The following is a 23,548-nucleotide window of genomic DNA, read 5'->3' as shown; positions in this document are numbered from 1 at the left end:
CTGGAGCCTACTGGGGAACAGATTGCCGAACTGGGGGACCTGCCTGAGCTGACCCATTGGCAGCAAGAAGGAGGCCCCTCCAGGGAGGAATTCTGCAGGGAGCAGAAAGAATGCCCTTCTCTCGTGGGTATGCGGCAGCAGGCTGCAGACCAGGCCAATGGTGTTCAGGCCAAAACACATTATGTGTACTGGGAGAATGACCTCCTGTATTCAGAGCCTAAGGCTGCTGAACCTGGGTCAGCCCGTGTGCTGGTGGTACCCCAGAAGTTCAGAGCCTTCCTACTGGGACTGGCTCATGATGTGCCTTTAGCAGGACATTTGGGGATGGACAAGACCTATGACAGGCTTGTCACCCACTTCTACTGGCCCCAAATGCACAAGAGCTCAGATGCTCATTGTAGGACCTGTCCAACTTGCCAGGCAAGTGGGAAGAGCGGAGGGAAGAACAAGGCTCCCCTCCAACCCTTCCCTGTGGTCAGTACGCCATTCCAACGAGTGGGTATTGACATTGTTGGGCCTCTGGACCCCAAGACAGCCATGGGCAACAGGTTCATCCTGGTCTTGGTGGATCATGCCACCCGGTACCCTGAAGCCATCCCTCTGAGGACAGTGACGGCCCCCGTGGTGGGGCGTGCACTGATGGGAATTTTCTCCAGAGTGGGATTCCCTCTAGAGGTGGTGAGCGACAGGGGGACCAACTTCATATCCAAGTATATGAAGTCCCTTTGGCAAGAGTGTGGTGTAACCTACAAGTTCACCACACCTTACCATCCCCAAGGAAACGGGTTGGTTGAGAGATTCAACCGAACCCTGAAGGGCATGATCATGGGCCTGGAAGGTCCAATGAGGCGTAAGTGGGACGTCCTCTTGCCATGCCTGCTCTTTGCATACCGCGAGGTGCCACAGAAGTCCCTAGGGTTCAGCCCCTTTGAACTGCTGTATGGTCACCCCGTGAGAGGACCACTGAGTTTGGTAAAGGAAGGCTGGGAGCAATCTCCCAGGAAACCTCCCCAGAATGTATATAGCTACATGCTGGCCTTCAGAAACCAAACCAGGCGCTTCAGACAACTTGCTGAGGCAAATCTGGAAGCAAGCCAGGAGGAGATGAAGCGGTGGTACGACCAGAATGCCACTCTGGTAGAGCTTCAGCCTGGACAAGAGGTGTATGTCTTGGCCCCAGTGGAACCCTGTGCACTTCAGGATAAGTGGACAGGCCCATTTGAGGTTGTGGAGCGCAAGAGCTCAGTGACATACTTGGTGGACATGAAGACGCCCAGGAACCCTTTACGGGTCCTCCATGTCAACCGCCTCAAGCCCCACTTGAAAAGGTCCGAAGTGGGCATGCTGTTGGCCACCGATGATTGAATGGAAGAGGAGTCTGAGCCTCTTCCTGACCTCTTAGTGGCCTGTGAGAAAGATGGGTCAGTGGATGGAGTTAACCTCTCACCCACCCTGACCCCTGAGCAACAGGAAGACTGCCGCCAATTGCTGGGGCAGTTTCCAGATCTGTTCTCCCTGGTTCCTAGTGTCACAGATTGGTGCGTCCATGATGTGGACACAGGAGACAGCTTACCTGTGAAGCATAAGGCTTACAGAGTGACTGACAGGGTCAGGGCCTGCATCAAGGAGGAGGTCTCCAAGATGCTTGCTCTTAGGGTGGTTGAGTCTTCCAGCAGTCCTTGGTCCAGCCCCGTGGTCTTGGTCCCAAAGGCTGCTGCGCCGGGAGCCACACCTGAACTCCGGTTCTGTGTGGACTACAGAGGACTCAATTCAGTCACCAAGACTGACGCGCACCCTATCCCCAGAGCTGATGAGCTCATTGATCGGCTAGGGGCTGCCCGGTTCCTCAGCACGTTTGATTTAACGTCTGGGTACTGGCAGATCGCCTTGACCGATGGGGCAAAGGAGAGGTCAGCATTCTCCACACCAGATGGGCATTTCCAGTTCCGGGTTATGCCATTTGGGATGAAGAATGCCCCTGCCACCTTTCAGAGGTTGGTCAACCAGGTGTTGGTTGGGCTGGATGAGTTCAGTGCCGCCTACCTGGATGACATCGCAGTGTTCAGTGGTACCTGGCCAGAACACCTGCGGCACCTCTGGGAAGTGTTGATGGCGCTGCACAAGGCAGGCCTCACAATCAAGGCAAGCAAGTGCCAGATTGGGCAGGGTTCAGTGGTGTACTTGGGACACCAAGTGGGGAGTGGCAAGGTGGCACCCTTGCAACCCAAAATTGCAACCATCCTGGCTTGGGAACCCCCCAAGACCCAGACTGCAGTGAGAGCCTTCCTGGGGCTCACTGGGTATTACAGGAGGTTTGTCAAGGGCTATGGCACTATTGTGACCCCCTTGACAGAGCTGACTTCTAAGAAGCAGCCCAGGAATGTGATTTGGACTGACACCTGTCAGAAGGCTTTTGACCTTGTGGGACACCCCCGCGCCGCTCAGCACCGAAGACACCATCCGCACGATGAACTCCATCCACTCCGGATCACCGACCGACCCCTGCCCTCACCACGTCTTCAACAAGGCCGACGCTGTCATCGCACCCCACCTGCGAGACATCATCAACACATCCTTCGACACCACCATCTTCCCTGAGAGCTGGAAACACGCCGAACTCAGCGCTCTACTCAAGAAACCAACAGCGGACCCCACCGACCTCAAGAATTACCGCCCCATCTCGCTCCTCCCGTTTCCAGCCAAAGTCATCGAGAAGACCGTCAACAAGCAGATGGCCGCCTTCCTCGAGACGAACGGATCCCTCGACCCCTCACAGTCCGGCTTCCGAGCCAATCACAGCACCGAGACCGCCCTCATCGCCGCCACCGATGACATCCGAGCCCTGATGGACAATGGAGAAACAGCGGCCCTCATCCTCCTAGACCTCTCCGCGGCTTTCGACACGGTCTGCCACCGCACCCTAGTACAGCGCCTCAACAACGCCGGAATCCAGGGGAAGGCACTGGAATGGATCATCTCCTTCCTCGACGGAAGAACACAGAGAGTCCGCCTACCACCGTACAAGTCAGAGGCCACCGAAGTCATCTGCGGCGTCCCCCAAGGATCCTCTCTGAGCCCCACCCTCTTCAACGTCTACATGAGCTCCCTCGCGGCCATCGTACGCAAACACAACCTCAGCATAATCTCCTACGCCGACGACACCCAGCTGATCCTCTCCCTGACCAACGACCCCGCCGCCGCCAGAGCCAACCTGCACGAAGGGATGAAAGAGGTAGCCGAGTGGATGACGACCAGCCGCCTGAAACTGAACTCGGACAAGACGGAGGTCCTCATCCTGGGCTCCTCACCCTCCGCCTGGGACGACTCCTGGTGGCCTCCCGCCCTGGGCACCGCACCCAAACCGACAGACCATGCACGCAACCTGGGCGTCATCCTGGACTCCTCCCTCTCCATGACCAGGCAAGTCAACAACGTCTCCTCGGCTTGCTTCAACATCCTACGCATGCTACGGAAGATCTTCTGGTGGATCCCCACCGAGACCAGGAAGACCGTCACCCAGGCCCTCGTCACCAGCCGACTGGACTACGGCAACGCCCTCTACGCCGGTACCACCGCCAAGCTCCAGAAGAGACTCCAGCGGATCCAGAACGCCTCAGCCAGACTCATCCTCGACATCCCACGAACCAGCCACATCTCCGGACATCTGAGAGACCTTCACTGGCTCCCCGTCAACAAAAGAATCACCTTCCGCCTCCTCACCCACGCACACAAAGCCCTACACGACCAAGGCCCGAGCTACCTCAACAGCCGAGTCAACTTCTACGCTCCCAAACGCCACCTCCGATCAGCCAACCACGCCCTCGCCGCCGTCCCCCGCATCCGAAGAACGACTACAGGAGGAAGGTCCTTCTCCTACCTGGCCGCCAAGACCTGGAACTCCCTCCCGACCGACCTGCGCCTGACCCAAGACCACCTCTCCTTCAGGAAGAAGCTGAAGACCTGGCTGTTCGAGCAGTAGCGGCACCCCCCCCCCCCCCCCCAGCGCCTTGAGACCCTACGGGTATGTAGCGCGCTTTATAAGTGTCACTGATTGATTGATTGATTGATTGACACCCTGAAGACTGCCATGTGCACGGCGCCCGTGCTCCTGGCTCCTGATTTCTCCAAGGAATTCATAGTGCAAACAGACGCTTCAGAGCATGGTGTAGGGGCTGTTCTCTCACAGATGACTGAGGAGGGCTGGGACCAACCCGTAGCCTTCATCAGTAGGAGGTTACTTCCACGGGAAAGTAGGTGGAGTGCAATAGAGCGAGAAGCATTTGCTGTGGTCTGGGCGCTGAAGAAGCTAAGACCCTACTTGTTTGGGTCTCACTTCCGGGTTCAGACAGACCACAGGCCCCTCAGATGGTTGATGCAAATGAGGGGTGAGAACCCAAAACTGTTGAGGTGGTCCATCTCCCTAAAGGGTATGGACTTCACGGTGGAACACCGCCCTGGCACAGATCACGCCAACGCTGATGGTCTGTCCAGATTTTTCCGCCTTAGTGATGAGGAACTCCCTGGGGAAGGGTAGTTCCCCCCACATTTCAGCTGGAGGGGACACGTGTTAGACCTGGCACCTTGGCGTGAGTTTCCCTTCCACTTTTTTGCTGTTGTGCCTCAAATGTTTTGCTGGTGTCTGCTACTCAGGGCACTGCGCCACGGTCAACCCGTGCCGCAGTGCAAGTGCTCCCTACTGTAAAGTGTACCTGTGATTGATGTCCATGATTGGTTCATTGGATTTACTGTTAGTCCCTAGTAAAGTGCACCAGGAGTGCCAGGGCTTGTGAATGCCAATACTGCTAGTGGGCCTGCAGCGCTGGTTGCGCCACCCACAGAAGCAGCCTTAAAATGTGTCTAGGGTCTGCCATTGCAGAACCTGCGTGCAGTCTGGTACTGTCATGCTGGCTGGGCAAGTGCACACACTTGCCAGCCCCTAAACCTTCCCTTAACTTCATATTAGTCACCCCTATGGTAGGCCTGAGGGCAGGGTGCATTGTAAGTGTAAGGTAGAACCTGCCCTGATGTGTGTGGCATGTTCTAATAGTGAATTACTGCCAAATTCGTTTTTCACTATTGTAAGGCTACCAGTTCCCCTCTAGGCCAGATGGGCTGCTGGAATTATTACACTCTATAATCCCATCAGGCTCAGGGAACATGGTAGAAATTCATGTTTAGTATGCCTGAACTCAGAATAATAAAATACTTCTTTTAGTAAAGTTTATTTTAATATCCTGGGTTTGCAAATGCTACTTTTAGAAAGTTAGCATTTGCTGGCCTAACCATTTCAGCCCGCCTCTGCTTGGATGTGGATCTGACTGTCTGGTGTGTGTGAGTGACAGGGCTGGGAGTTGACAGGTAGTGATTAGCAGGATGACACCTTAGTGGGTGGTGGGAGTTTCCCCTGAATGATGCATCAGGCTGTGCCCCTGCCTCCACAATGCTGGCTCCGCCCTCCTGGGGAGCGACTGATGACTCAGCCTGCACCTGGCCCAGGAAGGACCGAAGCTTGTCAACAAAGTGCTCAGGCTACTCCTGTCCTCACAATGCCGGCTCCGCCCCCCTGGGGAGCGGCTGATGTGCCTGCCCTCACACTGAATGCAGAAGCCAGAAGTACCCACAACAAGTGCTCAGAGACTGGAGCAGTTATGCAGAGGCCCCCCTGGCTTGCTAGAACAAAAGAAACTGGGTATAAAAGAAGGAGCCCTGCTCCTTGTAAATTAGATCCTGTTTGCGCTACAGAAGAAACTCTGCCCGAAGAGAAGGACCTGGAAGGACTACAAGGAGGAGTGCTGTCTCTGGCCTGTGTCTGGTGCCTTGCTGCCAAAGGAGAGGAAAGAAAAGACTACAAGAGACTTTTGCTTTATTGAAACTTTGTGCCAAACTCTGCTGGAAGATCTCCAAGGGCTTGCCTGTGAACTTGCCCCCTGACCAGCGCCCCAGGAACAGTGGGCGCTACCCCCTGACAGAAGAACCACTGTGGGACGCTGGTTTCCTTTTGCGAGCCTCTCCAGGAGAAAGCGGAGCGCGCTGTGACCTTCACGCTCTTTAGCACCGCTCTGGGAGCTGCCCTCCCTCTAAACAAAGTGACTGCCGCCTGCCTGGCCCAGAAACATCGTGAAGACCAGCCCAGCTGGTCCGAGCACCGTGACTGACCCCGAGCCGCAGCTCGCAACGTGAAGAGAGGGGGCGCCCGGTGCCTGCTTGCACCCCTTCGTGTCTGGTGCCCCTGAACGCGCCGCCGCTGTCCGAGAAACAGTTGTTGCGTGGGGTGCCTGAACGTCGCCTGGATTAATAGAGGCCTGCTCCGAGGATCGCCGCCCACTGAGTGTGCCACCTCCTGTCAGAATCCCCGAGGCGCTCTGTCCCGGTGACCCGGCCCGCACTGCTACGCCAACCTCCGAGCCGAGCCGAGCCGTCGCTCGCTCCAGCCCAGGGAGGAAGACACCGCGACGAGGATCACCGAGCCGACCTGGGACCCTGCTGCCTCGACCCTGGTTCAAGTTTCCCAAAGGTACTGTTTGCCCCGCGGTACGAGCATTTGACCTGTCCCGCTCGCACCGCCCCTCTGGCCAGCGCAGCCCTCGGAGCTGCGTGTGGAGCGCTCCCAGGGCCCCCGCTCTCTCCCCCGCCAGCCGCGCACAGCCGTGCGGCTCGCACTGAGAGGCGGACGTGAACAGACCTGCCGCCGCTCCCGCCAGAAGCGTGAGCCCGGGCCGGTCGGGCCATTTTGATTACCAGAGGCGCACCAAGGCCTCAGCAGACATCCCGCCTTTCGAGAACGTTGAACAGGGAAGTCCCCAACAATATCATATTTGGGGAATAAGAAGACATCGCATTTGTAGGACACTATGACTTTGTTTTGCTACAAGTAAACTGGAACCTGCATTCAAGAAAGTGAACCAAGACTGTATTTACAAGCCTGCTTGAAATTTATATAAAGAGTATATATTTTTACAAAATACAGTTTGGTGTCATTGTGTGGTGGGTTGGTTGTGATGGTGTAATATTGCAAATGTTTAACCCTATATGCCCCAGAGATTAGCCTAAGACTGCTTAAGCCACACTACCTAGAGGGTAAGCAGAGGTTGTCTTGAAGGTAGCCCTCAGCCCTGACGGGGAAGAGAGAGTCCCTGCTTGTCGCCAGTGCTGCACTGCGCCAACTAGAGACTCCCCCTTCCTACACGAAGTTGCTTATTTTCCCAATGACAGCTGTGACATCACCCTTCACCTCAGAATTCCCACTTGCCTGGGCCGATGGCCCCCATAAAGTACCTCAGAGTCTGGTTCAGTAGAGACATTGATGATTCAAGGACGCTCAATGGTCAATGCTTACATGGTTGGATGAGAGAGTTGAGTGCTGGAGGGGACTCCCCTTGTCCCTAACTGGTCCCTTGGCTATTGCAAAAATTATTATCCTCCCTAAATTCCTCTGCCTCTTCATCCACTTGCCGCTTGCCTTACTACTGCACTTCCGCCGAAAGCTTAGAATGCGTCTCGTTTCTTTGGCATGGGTGGGTGGACAGCCACGTATCTCATGGGAGATTATGACACATACTTAGAGCAAGGATGCTTGGGTGCTCCTGATTTGGACTTGTATTACTTGAGTGGCCAGGCCCAGTTTGCCCACCACTGGCTGTTCCATGCTCACATCCTTGCCCACACGGCCCCTGAATCTGACCATGCAGTGCCCTGCCCTCTTCAGATGGAGATGTTTATGACCGCTAGGCACCGGTGAGTGCAGATGGACACTGTGTCATGTACGGTTTGGGTGTGGCACGAGCTTAGAAATAAGGCCAGCATTGAGCATCTCATTGATCCATCTGTGCCGCTCATTGGACGCCCTTCCTTCCCCATCACTTACAATCCTGGAACACACTCTAGGTTGCACAAATTGCAACATACAACCATGAGTGCGATCTATCCGGACACCTCAGCAAGCGCTACAAAGTGAAGATAACAACTTACTAGACACTTTTACATATTATCAACTACACGCTGCAACCCGGGCGATACATGCCTCATTCCCAGATGCCCCACCTACAAGTGCTTGAGGTGTATCCGACTAGCCCTTCTACCCACAAGTTTATAACGCGACTCTATGCAGGGATGCAGAACACTGCGCAAATACACACCCCGATGAGCAGTGACATAACACCTCCCCTTACAGAAGAACAGTGGCACACCTGATGCGCCCAAGCACTTGCACTCTTCCCCCCCCCCCCAACTATCGACTTCGCCTTATTCACTTCAAATACATCCATCGTCTCTATCACATCCTCTGAGTGACTATCCAGGAAGGGCCAGAGTACAGATGAACGATGTGCACGTTGCTCTTGCCCCCCCAAGAGTTTTCTACACCTCGCTTGGGACAGTCAGGGAATCTCTGACTACTGAGCAGACATATTCGCAATGATTGACGACATTACGGAACTACCTCTTGAGCGCACTCCAAGAGCTGCGCTGCTGGGTTATGTCAAAGAAGTGCCTCCCGAAATGCGAAAATTGACAGCAACCCTTCTACTCCCCAAGCGCAGAGTTGCAATGCGATAGGGTAGAGACGCTCCCTGCTGCTTGCAGCTGACTGGCTTTAAGACACATCGTACTCTCAGGAACAACTTGCTGCCTTCGTGGAGCTCATGCCCATAAACTCCAGGCCTAAGGATTTTTGGCCCTCTCTTGAACTGTATCTCTATGCTCGGTGTAGTGTCACAGTAGGCACTTGTACAAATAAGGCACAGCACACATATGGTTCACTGTAGTGGCCGGCTACTGCACTGCCGCCACGCCCAGAGCCCTGGGCTTTTATTAACTAGCCAGCGTGCCGCCTTCGCGTACGCTAGGCCGGCCCACTGCTCACACGCTTAGAGGGGAGGGGGAGACAAAACCCCTCAAACTATTGCAGTACTGGACTCGCCCAGTACTGGGCTCAACATTACATTCCTCCTTTACCTAGAAATGAAAAACATTGCATATAACAACAACATGCATGGAATAGTCTGTCACAACGTTTCAGTCTCTGTAAACCACACAACAGATTGGAACAGACTTACTTGATGTTGACTGCATACAGGTCCCTCTGCTTCCTTGGCCGGCAGCGGGCAACAAAGTCTCGGTACCTCTGGGACGGTCTTGGGCAGGGCCGCAGTTGATACCTGCCCTGGCTGCCCCGGCTCGGCAGGGTTTGGAACATGTCCTCAGAACAGTCACCTTCAGCCGGATCCTGGCCGCTCTGTGCTCCTTGCGACAGGCCGTCCTCCTGGTCCTGCGTGGCAGGGTCGATCCTTGGGCTGGACAGTCGGGGCGGCTGGTCACCTGCAGACCCTCCGCTTGGACCCTGCGGAGTGTCCTGGTGGCAACTTCTCGGTCCCGGGAATTCTCCGTCTCCATCCGTTGGGCCCCTTTTGAAAAACGATACATTTCTCGTGACCTTCTCTCCCCGCCGGGATGCAGTGACCATGGTACCGTTGATGAGTGTTACGGTCCAAGGGTCCAATTCGAATGGTAAACTGAACTTTCCTCGGGGGTCGTGATCTTTTACCAACACATGGTCGCCAACCTCGATCGGGCTGTTGATGGCTTTCCTTCGGCGGGACGCTTCTGCATTTGTCTTTGTTCTTCGTTCCATGGACTGGTTCAGTGGGGCCGGGGATTTTGCCCACGTTGGGTGGTGTGGGATAGTGTCTGTGACTACTCTGCCAAAACAGAGACGGCTCGGCGGGACTCCAGTTGTGCAGTGGGGAGTCATTCTGTATTCCCGCAGGAATTGGTAGATGGCGAGTTCCAGACTTTGGCCGTCCGCTAGAGATATTTGGATAGTCTTGTTTAGGGTCCTCATGAGACATTCAATTTCCCCATTTGCTTGGGGCCACCTTGGGGTTACGCGTCGGTGTTTGATACTGTGAGACAGCAGGTACTCCCCCAGCTCCGCGCCATTGAAAGGCGGCCAATTGTCAGTGCTCAGTTCACCGATGAGGCCATGGGTGGCGATGATTTTCTCCAACTTTGGTATGACTTCGGTGGCAGCGGTGGACAAAAGTATCTCTACTTCCTGATACCGTGAGAAATTGTCTACTACGACAAACATGTATTTCCCGCCTGGGAGGCTGCCGAAGTCTGCACTGGCCCGTTCCCACTGGGATGTCGGCCCTTCCTCGGTGATTACTGGAGCAGGGTGGTCAGGCAGACTGGTTGCCAGACACACTGGGCACCTTTGGACGATGGACTCCACGATCCGATCCAGACCCGGGAACCAGAGTTTGCTGCGAAGGCGGTTCTTCGACTTTACTATGCCCTGATGCGCACCATGGGCTAGGAGGGCTGCTTGTTGGGTGAGACACTCGGGTAGTACCAGGCGAGGACCTCTCAGGAGACATCCCTCTGGAGATACCGACAGCTCGTTTCGGACTTGGTGTAGAGCTTTCAGCGTTGCCTGGGTTCCTGGCATGCGGAAGGACTCTGGGCTTTGGAGTGGCTTCCAGTTGCCCGATGTGAGGGCCTGAATGGCCATCTGCAGGCAGTCGTCGTCTTTTGTGGCTCGCGCCACTTCCTCCTGAGAGATCGGCAGCGGCCTCGATCTTTCCACGATCATCCTGACGTATTCCTCCGTAGCCGCGGCTTCTGCCGCTTCTGAATCGGTAACTGGGCGGGCATGTCTCGACAGGAAGTCGGCAGGATTTCAGGTGCCTGGTCGATATTCGACGGTGAACTGGAATTCCTGTAACTGGAGCACCCATTTTTCGATCCGAGGAGGAGGACGGGAGGAGGTCCCCTGGAAGAGTGGAACCAAGGGCCTGTGATCAGAGATTACTACAAAGGGGTGTCCATACAAGTAGATGTGGAAGTGCCGACACCCCCACAGGATGGCGATGGCTTCCCTTTCAATCTGCGAATATCGCTGTTCAGTTGGTGTGAGGGTTCGGCTTGCATACGCGATTGGGGCCCATTCCCCGCATGCTTGTTGCTGGGTTAACACCGCTCCCAGGCCTGTCGGGCTGGCGTCCACCACGAGTTGTGATTCGTTCCGAGGGTCGAAATAGGCCAGAGTTGTGTCCGCCGAGAGTGCAGCCTTGGTTTTCTGGAACGACTCCTGTTGTTCTGGGCCCCCCTCCCAGGTGGCAGTGGACTTTGTGAGGTCACGAAGGGGGCCGGTGAGGTCGGATAGGTCCTTGATGAACCGTCCGCAGTAGGTGACCATTCCGAGAAAACTGCGGACGGCCGTCACAGATGTCGGGGCGAGAGCCTCGTGGATGTCCTTGACCTTCTCTGGGTCCGGGCCGATTCCCTGATCAGAAAACCGGTAGCCAAAGAAGCTAATGTCCTTACGCAGGAAGTCGCACTTTTCTCGGTGGAGGGTTAAGCCTCGCTCTTGAAGTCTGGTGAATACTGCCTGGAGGCGTTGGATGTGTTGCTCGAGGGTGGGTGCATGAACCAGGATGTCATCACTGACGTTCAGGACGCCGTCTAGCCCTTGCAGGACATCCTGGATGATGTTTTGGAACACCTCCGCTGCACTCGATATACCAAAGTTGAGCCGGGTATATCGCCACAGTCCGGCGTGAGTGGAGAAGGTGGTGATCGGGCGTGAATCCAGGTGTAAAGGGATTTGGTGGTACCCAGACCTCAGGTCCATCTTGGAGAACCATTTCGAACTAGAGAACTCCCCAATGATGTCATCTATTGTTGGTGTCAGATGGTGCTCACGCTTGATAGCGAGGTTGGGGATGCGCATGTCGATGCAGATCCGCACGGTGTCGGGCTGCTTCGGTTTTCTGGCTACTACGTTGGGCGACACCCATGATTCCAGCCTGCTCGAGCAAACGCAGTTCTGCTTCTACCTTGGGTCGTAGGTAGAACGCAATGCTTTGGTGTCGGAGAGCTACTGGGGCGACCGACTTGTCTATGTGGAGATGGATGGCCGGTCCCCTTAAACAACCGATTCCTTCAAACAGCGATGGGTGTTCACGCACCATATGTTCAATGCTATGGGCTTGGACTGTGGGCGCAAAATGGATTAATCCGAGGTCTTGGGCTGTTCTACAAACAAGCAGCAATCCAGATCCTTCTCGCGACACATAGATTTTGGTTTGTAGGCGAGTAGAGTCATGGGACAGCTCCGTGTGGAACATTCCGCATAGGATTAGCGTGCGACTAGTGCCGTAGGCGTATATTTGTACTCTTGTAGAATGGAGAGCTGGTGCGATCTCCAGTGTCTGGTATACGCTGGCTGCCATCAGATTGATTGTCGCACCTGTGTCAATCAAAGTTGCCACTGCTTGGTCCTGCACGTTAACAGTGCATATGGGTGCTGCGGACGGTGTAGCTGCCAGGGTGTTAAGCATTCGCACGACATGGACGGAGGCAGTGTCGGCTTCGTCATCGTCCATGTCACTGCTGGTCGGGTGTTGGGTAATGGTTCCAGTTGTCTTACCCTTCTGGGTGGGCCACCTTGCTTCTTCTTTGGCGCCGACAGACACGCGCTTGCAAAGTGGTTGGCTTTTCCACACGCGCTGCAGATTTCGCCCTGTGCCGGGCACGCTCCGTTGTGAGGCGTCAAACCTCCGCACCATGCACAGGTGCGGCTGTGTGAGGACTGAGCTGGTTTCGGTTTTCCTTGCCGGGGCTGATTCGTTCGGTTATCCGGGCCGTCCGTCTTGAGGGCGCACACAGGCTCCGTCTTGATTGTGACTTCCGGCTTCGGCTCCATGTGCGCGGCTCTGGCTTTGGATAACTCCTTAGACCGCCCCAGTGCAAGGATGTCGCGCATGGGCATGTTGTCCACTTCCAATACCCTCTCACGGAGCTTCGATGACTCGCAGCCCTGGATGAATTGAGCGCGGATTTCGTCGTCCGCATCCGGGAGGGTGCATGTGCTGGCTAACTTCTTTAATCTGGCGTAGAAGACATCTACTGATTCTTCCGGGAGCTGGCGGGCTTGGCAGAGCAAGAATCTCTCGTAGTCAGCACTGGCGAAAGGTTCGAAATACGCGGTAATTGTGTCGCGCATCGTGGCGTACGTTCTCGGTGGCCGACCTTCCACCACATCCTTCGCTATGTCGTGGATTGCCTCTCCTCCAAGGTGCAGCAGCATGGCACGGTGCCGCGCATCCGCGATTTCAGCCGCGTCAAAATAGTTCTCCAGGCGTTCCACACACTTTTTCCACCTCACAGCCTGCAACGGCGGTGGGCATGTGATCGTGAACGGCTCCAGGGGAGGTATGGTGGTCATGACTGCAAGGGACCAGCGTGGAGGGCGCAGGCCGACTTGTCACGTGGCAGGGGACGCCTAGCGCAGGGCGTGGTAAGTGAGGTGTACTGCGGGGTCTACTGTTCCCCACCAGCAGGAGATGTGCAGGAAAACCGGCTCTGATGCTCCAGGCAGGTGCACGCACACGCGAAATGCGTGAGAAATAGCAGGGGGCACGCACACGCGAGATGCGTGAGGAATGGCAGGCTCTCGACGTCGGGGATTTGAATCCTTTATCCCCTCTCTCCTCCGGGGAGCGCAGCAATGCCGGGCCTGACTGGAGGCGTCGGCGGCTTGCTTGGGGTGCGGCGCCAGGCCGAGAGGCAGCCCTTGACTTTGGGAGCTGGTCGCGCTCTCAACTTCCGGTTGCAGCCTTCCTGTAGGCCGGGATCTCGCTTGGGCTGATGCCGGGTGTGCGCGCTCGAGCAGCCGGTGGATGGGGCGTCCGGCGGCAGCAGCAGGAGACCGAGTGCTGGAAATGGGGGACCAACGCTCGGATGTTGGGCCCGGCCGGGGCAGGGCGACAGATGGCCTCACACGCTCGCGGCCTGGGAGGGCACAGCGCCGCGCGGCGCGAGCTGGCATGTGAGGCGGGCCGAACGTGGCCGCACGGCAGACGAGACGGCGCCCAGGGCAAACAGTGTCGGGACACGCGTGGGCACGGCGGGGCAGCGAGACCACCTCTCGTCGCCAATGTAGTGTCGCAGTAGGCACTTGTACAAATAAGGCACAGCACACATATGGTTCACTGTAGTGGCCGGCTACTGCACTCAGGCCCGGTCCTAGGACTTTGGGGGCCCCGGGCAGAAAGGAATTGTGTGAGGCCCCACTCATTAGCATACAGCGTGCAATCACAGAAAATAATATCATAGGAAATGCAGTGGCAGCTGCCTCGGAACGGGGGTGGTCGGGGAGGAAAATAAGTAAAATAAACGTTCCTTCCCCACTGCCGCCGCACGTCTATCCTCCATCCTCTTCTCTCAGCACCGGAAGCACTCAGGATCTTGGACTCTCCCAGCCAATCACGACTCTGCATGAGCAGCTTTGTGATTGCCTTAGCGGCCATACAGGCCACTCTGAGCTGTGCCTGGGAGCATGGGCATGTTCTCCACTGGGCTGTGCAACACAGCCAGGTGGAGAACATGCTAAGTGCCCATGACTGTTTGGCCGGGCCAAAAGGGCCAGCCAAACAGTCATGCGCACTTAGGGAGTGTAAACCACTCCTCACTCTGCTCTGGTGACCTCAGCCCCGCCCCGACCTAGCTCAGATAATCGCATAAAAAAATTCAATGATAATAACTTCTTGTTAATATAATTTTATTTTTTGCACCACCTCCCACTTGGACAAATTATGTGCTCTTGGGCAATCACTTTTCTGAACTTATTGTGGTGCTCCCTTTTTGAAAAGATTAAAAGTATTTTTATTCGATTTAAAAACTGCTTAAAAAGCATGGGATTACAACCTGGACTAAGGGCTTGATTATGACTACGGCGGTCCTTTGAAATGCCGTAGTCACTGTGTCGGTCCATCCGCTATATTACGACTTTGGTGGTTGGACTGCCACCAGACAGCTGCATCAGCTGGGGATCTGTGATCCCGCAGCTGTGGCGCAGCGTTCAGAGGCTGCAATATGCTGGTGGTGCCACTGCAGCACAGCCATGCATATTTTACATGGTGGTGAGACTGCCATGAAGAGGGTGGTGGTGAGACAATAGAGGGAACCCTAATAGGGCCCCATGTGCCTCTGTGCATGGGCGTGCATGCAGGGGAGCACATGATGTGGCCCCCTGTATTTTTGCACACCTAGTTCCTTCACAGGAAGGAATGCATAACATGGTGCATTCCTTCCCGTGCAAGAACGTATTGCAGTGGTCCCAAAGTGGTGTCTTTCTAAGGCTCTCCTATGAGCCTTAGAAAGGCACTGCAGTGGGGCTGCTGCAGCACATTCGCTGCAAGGATTACAGTTGTAATATGGCAGGCGGTGTGAGGACGGCTTTGGCAGTCCTACCGCGGAGCGCTGGTGTGGCGCTCCAAGGGAATATCGCCAAAGTCATATTTAGGCCCTTAATATTACCTGGGAGAGAAGTGCCCAGTCAAGTGGTTTATTCACCTAAATGCAATACAGTGGTAAATGTATAGCCAGGACCACTGAAACTATGCAATTGGGTGGCCATGGTGGTTTTCCCATAGTTATGGATTCGCCGCATTTGCCACATAATCCGACATCTGCTACATAATCTACAGATTTTAACCCAAAAAAGGTTTCTTGCTCAACCGATTCGAAAGTTACTAAGACCTAGCAACACATGTTGCCATGCGATTAAAGGCCCATTTCAAAGGTTCACTGGTTACCTATTTGTTGCTTATTACTATATTTGAGTGTTAAACTGATACTAATGAGGGGCAGCCTATGCATCGACAGTGTTACCAAGTGTAAAATGAGAAAATAATGAAGTGATATTATGACAAAATGTACTGCATTACACTGCATAATTTGTTTTTACCACATAATCTAGTGAACTCTAGTGAACTCTGCCGCACAATTTGATTTACAATTGTGACAGCACTTTAAAATAACCTTACAGGCCACACCCTCAGTACACGTCCTGAGTATAGGTTTCATTAATTCATTTAAAAGGTTGTTTGTGTCCCAGTAGCTTAAGGCTCTACTGAAGCTGCTTGGTGCCTGACACCTCGTGTGCTGTGCGTCCCTGTCTGCCGCCCACAAGCATCTCTTTCACAGCTCATCGAGGGCTGAAAGAGAGTTGAAAGGGTTACAAGTGCAGGACTGTGGTTGTCCTGCAGTGCCTTTGTGTGAGCAGTGCGGATCGTGATTAGCCTGGGAGAGGCCCTTTGTTCCCCGAGCATCGCACTTATGGTGTAGAGCTGCGAGGCCCAGGGATGAGGCGCCCTTCCCAGTGCCTGACAATCATGGAACAGTGCGGAGGAAAGTGGGCCCCTTCACTTATTATTTCCAGAGCTACCTACAATTGATTGTGAGGCCTTGGGCCTAGCAGCGCTACATCACAGGTGTGAGGCCCAAGGCAGCGAGGCCTTAGAGGTGCGAGGCCCCATGCTGGTCGGCTCGGAGGGGTCCTGGGCAGCTGCCCATGCTACCCATGCCTAGCGCCGGCCCTGACTGCACGGCCGCCACGCCCAGAGCCCTGGGCTTTTATTAACTAGCAAGCGTGCCGCCTGCGCATACGCTAGGCCGGCCCACTGCTCACACGCTTAGAGGGGGAGGGAGAGACAAAACCCCTCAAACTTTTGCAGTACTGGACTCGCCCACTGGACTCGCCCAGTACTGGGCTCAACATTACACCCAGGTGGATGCAGCGAAAAATAAACGAAGCGGGGCAGAGACTATACTTTCTGCGCCATAAGGCAGGGCGCCACCTAATCTTGCTTTGATTTGACCAATAACGGATATACTTTCCAATTTTCTGCATGAAATGGACCCCCCTAAGTCACCACCTAAACTGTGAATGTTGCACCAGGACTCCGCTGGGTGACCATTTTTCATTATGTTTCATGTCCCCCTCACCTCTTTTTTTTTTTTTACAGTTTTATATAGCGCAAACTTGACCCGAATCGGGTATCATAGCGCTTTACATAGCACCAGTTACGTTACATGAGCACACACATTCATTTTTGTTAGGCACAGGGAGATTAAGTGATTTGCCCAGAATCACAGGATGTTTAGCGTCGTTACCGAGACTCGAACCCAGAGCCCCAGGTCTGAGGTCGAGCGCCCTAGCCGTTATGTTTTTCATTCCTTTACAGTGGACTAAGAATAGCAATGTTCATTACTAGCATATACCAGTCTGTATATCTTTGACATCTTTATATATCATGCTTGCTGTATTCTGTATACCTCTGTACTGTTTGAAATTCAATAAACAGAATTTGAAGAAAAAAAATAATCCGGTGTTGTGGGTTGAGAGCACTGATTGTCCAGGGATGGCTGGCACTCTAGTCTAAAGTGTCCAGGTAATCATTGGTTGAAACCTATAGGATTGGCAGTGTGGACGCTACAGTCATCCTGAGGAGGCAGGTAGGGAATACAGTATAAAGATCTCCTAGCACCCCTCTGAAAGATTCCTTAATGAACCTATAGGTCAGAATGATCCGACATCTGTGGCTTTCTTTTTGGGCCTGGACTTGGGATACATCTGAGGCTGCTTAGGTATCTGGAAAGGGACAGATCCTTCTCAACCTGCAATGACACACACACACACCACTGTGCATACTTCCTGTTGGGAGGCCAGTTACCAGTCTGACATTCCATATTTATTTATTTATTTGCATACAGGTTTTCTGGGCAGTTACTCATAGCCCAGGGGTTATCCAGTTTGCCAACAGATGCTGCTCAGCAGACTATGCTTAAAGCCTACATTGACCCCTCTCTAAGACCGATGGGTGCAACTCAAGAAAGACCAAAGGGTGAGGACTCCTGTGACGAGAATAGGTCATCCATTCTTTAGTATCTAGAAGAGGCATCATGTTCCAGGTTTTGCACCGCTTTATGCATCACTGTGGATTATCTTCTGTTGTTTCAATGGGAGATCATCATTGTTTCATGCCAGCTGCTGTAATTTTGGCAAAAACAACAGTTGATGGACAGAATGCAGAACAATGTCATACATTCACCCCAGTACAGAGATCTGGGCCTAAATCTATCGTTTTTTTGCACTCCACACCACCCCAGTTGAGACATGGCCATATGCAAATCAGTCTTGACCCTGTGACTCATGGGAACAGTCCAACCCAAACTGCCAAGTCAAGTCTTCCCTGGACCGGAATCAAGCATCCTAGGACCGGTTTCTGGCTATCAACCAGGATAGCTTGACTCCAGTGGCGTAGTGAGCACAGGACTCACATCTGGGCATACCCTTCCCACATAGGGCGAATAGCAAAACACACAAGATGATGGACGGAATGTTGCACAATGGCAAAACATGACTCCAGTGGCAATGGCAAAACATGACTCCAGTGGCAGCCAGGACACCATCCAACTGAAGATCAAAAAGTGTAAAGAAATAAAATCAAAACAATAAGCCTTCTCCATCTATGTTTCCAAGATCAGGAACAATATCTCCATAACTATCAGGACTACTACAGTTTAGGGGTGCCCCTGCCCCTCAAACTAGACAAACCACCAATCCCTTTTTGAGTGGGTGTTTGCCTTGGACTCTGTACAGTGCTCGGCTGTTTTTTGGCAAGGTTTGTGCAATAAGAATATCGCATAATTCGTACAATGTAAGTTGTTGCCTCCTTTTCTTCCTTAGAGGGATTCTGGGAAGTGCAACGCTTTGAAGATCAGCAGTGACATTTGAGGGTCTATCTAGCAAGTTGCATAGACCGAGAATTTGACTTGCAGGCCTATGCATGCTGTCCTTTTCTCTGTGTGCTTTTTTCATACAAACGCTGCGTGTTCTCCAGCATATCCCATGCCCCAGCTAGTGGCATAGCAAAACTTGAGGGAGCACCCCTGCAAAGTACATGGAGGGGCCCCCTTCCGGACTTACTGAGGAGCTCTCAGGCCAGGGTGTCTCTTTGGAGCTCGGGGCCCCCACATTGCGAGGGCCTTGGTTACGCTTCTGGCATCAGCTTACTCCATACTATTACCTATTTATTTTATTTATTTATAAAGCGCCTGAATCACCCCAAAGGGTCATCTCCGCGCTATGGAGGAGCTGCAGTAGGCCGGAGAGAGAGAGAAAAAGATTTGGAACAGTGCAGTTTTGAGGAGCCTTCTGAATTGAAGGTGATCGAGGCATTTCCGAAGATGAATGGGGAGTTGATTCCAATAAAATGGGACAAGGTGAAAGAAAGCTTTCCCACCTAAGTGTGATTTTTTGAAACGCTGTATATGGAGTAAAGATTTAGGCAATTGATTTACATGGCTGTTTGCACCTGCTTGCAAAGCTCCTACTCACTAAACTGGACTTCACACTTCTATGAGCAGGTTATTTAGCCTTTTGGCAGGGTGGACGTAATAACACGCCCTAACCGTTTGCTGTCATGCCCTGTATGCACATGACCGGTAGGAAAGGCTACTACTATTCTTCTACGGACCTGGCACTCACAAGCTACATATGTATCCAAAGCTCAAGCTTTGACCTCCAAATCTTAGACACCAACATAATCTCCCATAAGGCAGGGGACTTACAAAACACCTCCAGGGTTCACAAGAAGGCAGTATGGCTCAGAGGCCGGCAGGGCCGAGGATAGGTCATTCTGGGCGACTCTTTCTCAGCACTACTCTGCCATTCAGGAATCCTCTGAATCCCCTATGCGCTAGTGGACCTGCGCTTTGGAGGTTATATTTTCATACTGATGCCCACAGAAAAGGTTTGTGTTTCACAAGCTCTAAGGGGATGGAGAAGCAGCTCTTTCAGTCGAATTCATGTGGCCACACACAGTCAAATGATCTAACAACGTTTGATAAATAATTTCTCTTATTAATCATACGTGCCATCTTTGTTTCCAAGTCCACTGTTTGACAGGAGTCTAATGTACAACTCTGGAACTGGATTGAAAAAACATAACAGCCATTCTCTGCAATTTTTGCACAATAAAAGTTTGAGGCTGGAAGGGATCTGAAAGACACATTTCACAGGGCCCCCACAACACCATCAAGCATTTTAATTCGAGTGCAAATAGTGGATCCTTTACTTCTGCCTTCCATTGGCGTTGACACCCCTCTCCCCCGATTGAATATCTCATTTAAACAAGCATTTACAGTGCAACGGTCTCGCCTTTGCAAAAGTTAGAGCTATTGGCATTGTAAATGACAACATTTTTATTTATGTGTTGGTTTTGAAAACAGATAAATAAATGGCATTGTCATTTACAATGCCAATAGCTTAATCTCTCGCAAATGCCACACACAAACACACAGACCCACACACAGAGCCACACAGACCCACACACACACACACACACAGACCCACACACATAGAGCCACACACATAGAGCCACACACACAGACCCACACACACAGACCCACACACACAGACACACACACACAGAGCCACACACACACAGAGCCACACACACACAGAGCCACACACACACAGAGCCACACACACACACACACACACACAGAGACACACACACACACACACACACACACACACACACACATAGCCACACACATGATGTAGTAAAGTCGTACACAAAGTGTTACTGGCCTGTCTGTGTCTAAGTGGACAGAAGAGTGAACAAGGCGTCACCCAGCAGAAACTCATATTCACTTATACATGCATTTATAAAAACTAATTGTATCTAGAACACACGGTGTCAGCCTGTACATGAGCACTTGATTTGACATTCCCGTCCACTCAAGCACAAACCTCGACGTTTACAGCAGCGTTTTAAACCTATGGTGAGAAATGTTCGTCCAGTTACTTAGTTGTTCTGTACTGACCGGTTAGCTCTCGAATCAAAATCGGGGGATGCCAGAATTGCGTCAATAATCCCGTTGATCCTCAAATTGTCGTTGGTCTGATAGAGCATAGTTCTGCTCTTTCCTGTATTTTGGAAATGACAGGCCATAACTGATACAGAGAGGAGCAGTAAACTATAGGTACGAGAACACAACTGGATAAACTACTTTCACATCACATACTGAGTTTACATGTTAAAGAGTGCAGAAGAGGACGTACAAATTATACTATTATACTAAGTGGAAGCGCCTTACAAGCCTCCTCTCCAACTGCACAGTACACACATAAGGCCCCCTCACTTCGGAGCTGCGGCAGTGGTGAGAACTCCACCACACTGCCCTGACTGCGGAACTGCGACGAGCCTTGGGAGCGCTTCTGGCGCTGAGCACAGATTTGCGCGTGAATCCGTCCACCTTCTGCGCTGCAGAGATAGCTGACACGGCTATGGCTATGCTGGCGGCTCAGTCACCGGCAGGGGGCAGCGCTCAAAAGCTGCTGTCCGTCCCGTCCTCTCGGGCACTTCTCGTCCCGCACATGTCGCGGGATACGTTCATGTCCGCTCGAAGACTGCTGGCTCTGGCCCCATTGAAACTGACACCGCTGATCAGTGTGGAGTGACCCACTCTCCCAGGCGTCCGCTCCTGCCCTCTCCCGTTAGTCCCCAACCCCTTGCCCAATTCGCAACCACCACAGACTGGGCCCAGCGCTCGAGCACACCCCCAACTGACAACACTTCGAGTAGAGCCCGCGGTGTAGACATAGAGAGCGGACTAGAGCCCTGTCAGCAGCCACTGCTCTCCCCTGTGAAGGCACAATCTTTAACAAGTCAATGATCGACAACAGACGCAATCGAAATATTTTATTAAATTACAGATCAAATAAACTGAACTTCAATTAATTAGTTATATTCAGGTATATAACGATTCGACATTGATACATTTTAAAAGGCTCCACATTTTTAAAATAGATACCTGCCACTTATTAACGCATGTTGATGTGTATACATTGTCTAAATTCTGTTTTGTAAACGACGTTCTGTTTTTTTCGCAACTACTGTTGTGCATTTCCAGTCACGTTCTGACATGCACTCCTAGCATCCACAAGTCTGAAACCACTGTACAGCAAGCGCCTTTGATAATGAATCCCTTTTCTAGATCGACGGATGAGGCTCCGAACTAGGCGTTTGTTTACATCCTTTGATGTTTTTAGGTCTTCGCCAGCTCACGTAGGCGGAGACCTAAAAACATCAAAGAATGTAGAAAGAAATCCAAAAACACGCCCCCCATTCTGAAAAGGAGGGGGCTTAAAGCATTGGCAACACAAAGTTTGTGTCCTCGAGAGGCAGCAAACCCCATCCTTTTCAGACTAGGGGGCGTGTTTTTGACTGTTGTTTAAATTCCAGCCAATGGAGAAGAGGGGAGAAGGAAAGTCAAAAACACACCCCCCAATCCGAAAAGGACGGGGCTTAGATACAAAGAAGAACGTCACTCGGACCTCTTCTCCAATGGCTGGCCAGCGTTTAGGTGGCCATCCAATGGAGAAGAGGGGCGGGGCTTAACCTCGCTACTACAAGTCATTAAATCTCGCCAGCGAGACTGCGTATGTGCGCAGCCTACGCTAGCCAAGACCTAAAAAGCATGTAGCTGATACAAACGAAATTTCATTTTCTGTGTATACCAAAGCAAATTAAACGGGTCACAAATTATTAAGGGGGGGTTCTGTTCTTATTAAATGGACAATGGGTAGATTACTAATTCATGTTATTGCAGTAACATTGTTTTTTTGGTTCCAAAAATAAAAAGCCTAGCATCTTACGGCTGGTTCTTTCCAGGTATTTTGGATTATGAAGCTTTTTTTATACAACAGGCCTGAAAAACAGAGGTTAGTTCAAGGGCACAATGTGCGGCGCCTGCACAGAAAGCGTTCCCCAATCTCTTACCTTCGTGTGATCAGAATGACACAATGTCAAGTCGATTTTGGCACTGAGGAGAAAAAGTACAGAAAAACACCTTTAAAAACGCATTGGCCAGGGCTGACTGTTCTCTGTGAACTATTCTAGTAATTTGGACTTTGTTGGGTAAGCGAAAGACATTTTTGTTATAAACATGCCAAGTATCATGTACACTGAATTATTAACATTTGGAAAACAGCAAAACTGTGGTTACAGTGCATGTTACGTAGATGTTTGAACATTTACAGTAAAAAGTAACTTCTATAAGAAAAAAATAATTTATGCACACTGAATATCTGGAATAACGAGCACTGGCAAAGTCAGTAGGTCTCGCCTGTGCAAGAGCTATTTGCTTTGCCTATGTGTTCTAGTCAAGTTGTACACCAGCGTGGCTGTTGTTCAGTTGTGGCTCTTAGTGCTGTAGAGGAGAGTGGAGTAGAGTGGAATGCCGTGGAGTAGAGTGGAATGCCATAGAGTGGAGTAGAGTGGTGAAGAGTGGAGTAGAGTGGCAAAGAGTGGAGTAGAGTGGCAAAGAGTGGAGTAGAGTGGCAAAGAGTGGAGTAGAGTGGCAAAGAGTGGAGCAGAGTGGCAAAGAGTGGAGCAGAGTGGCAAAGAGTGGAGCAGAGTGGCAAAGAGTGGAGCAGAGTGGCAAAGAGTGGAGCAGAGTGGCAAAGAGTGAAGCAGAGTGGCAAAGAGTGGAGCAGAGTGGCACGGATTGGAATGTTGTGAATTGTTATGGACTAGAGTGTTGTGTAGTGTAGTGGAGATGAGTAGAGTGGATGGGGTAGAGTGGAGGGGAGTGGAGGGGCACAGAGTAGAATAAAGTGTCATAGACCTGAGTGTTGTAGAGCAGAGTAGAGCAGAAAGGCATAGAGTAGAGCGGCATTGAGTTGTAGAGT

The 23,548-nt window shown here is 52.3% G+C and overlaps 1 protein-coding gene across 2 annotated transcripts in view; it reads right to left on the bottom strand.

Annotated features, from left to right (window-relative positions):
- The window catches only part of CPSF4L (cleavage and polyadenylation specific factor 4 like), a 228,903-nt gene that overhangs the window by 108,928 nt on the left and 96,427 nt on the right, over positions 1 to 23,548 (bottom strand). For both annotated transcript variants that reach the window (XM_078650780.1, XM_078650782.1), the window contains exon 6: positions 22,638 to 22,680. In XM_078650780.1, the coding sequence (XP_078506906.1) occupies positions 22,638 to 22,680 (43 nt within the window). The remainder of the gene's footprint in view (positions 1 to 22,637; positions 22,681 to 23,548) is intronic.

The sequence above is a fragment of the Lissotriton helveticus genome, chromosome 7, assembly GCF_964261635.1.
Source record: "Lissotriton helveticus chromosome 7, aLisHel1.1, whole genome shotgun sequence".
Taxonomy (NCBI): Eukaryota; Metazoa; Chordata; class Amphibia; order Caudata; family Salamandridae; genus Lissotriton; species Lissotriton helveticus.
The sequence above is the reverse complement of the archived record's forward strand: the minus strand, read 5'-3'. Positions and strand labels throughout refer to the sequence as shown.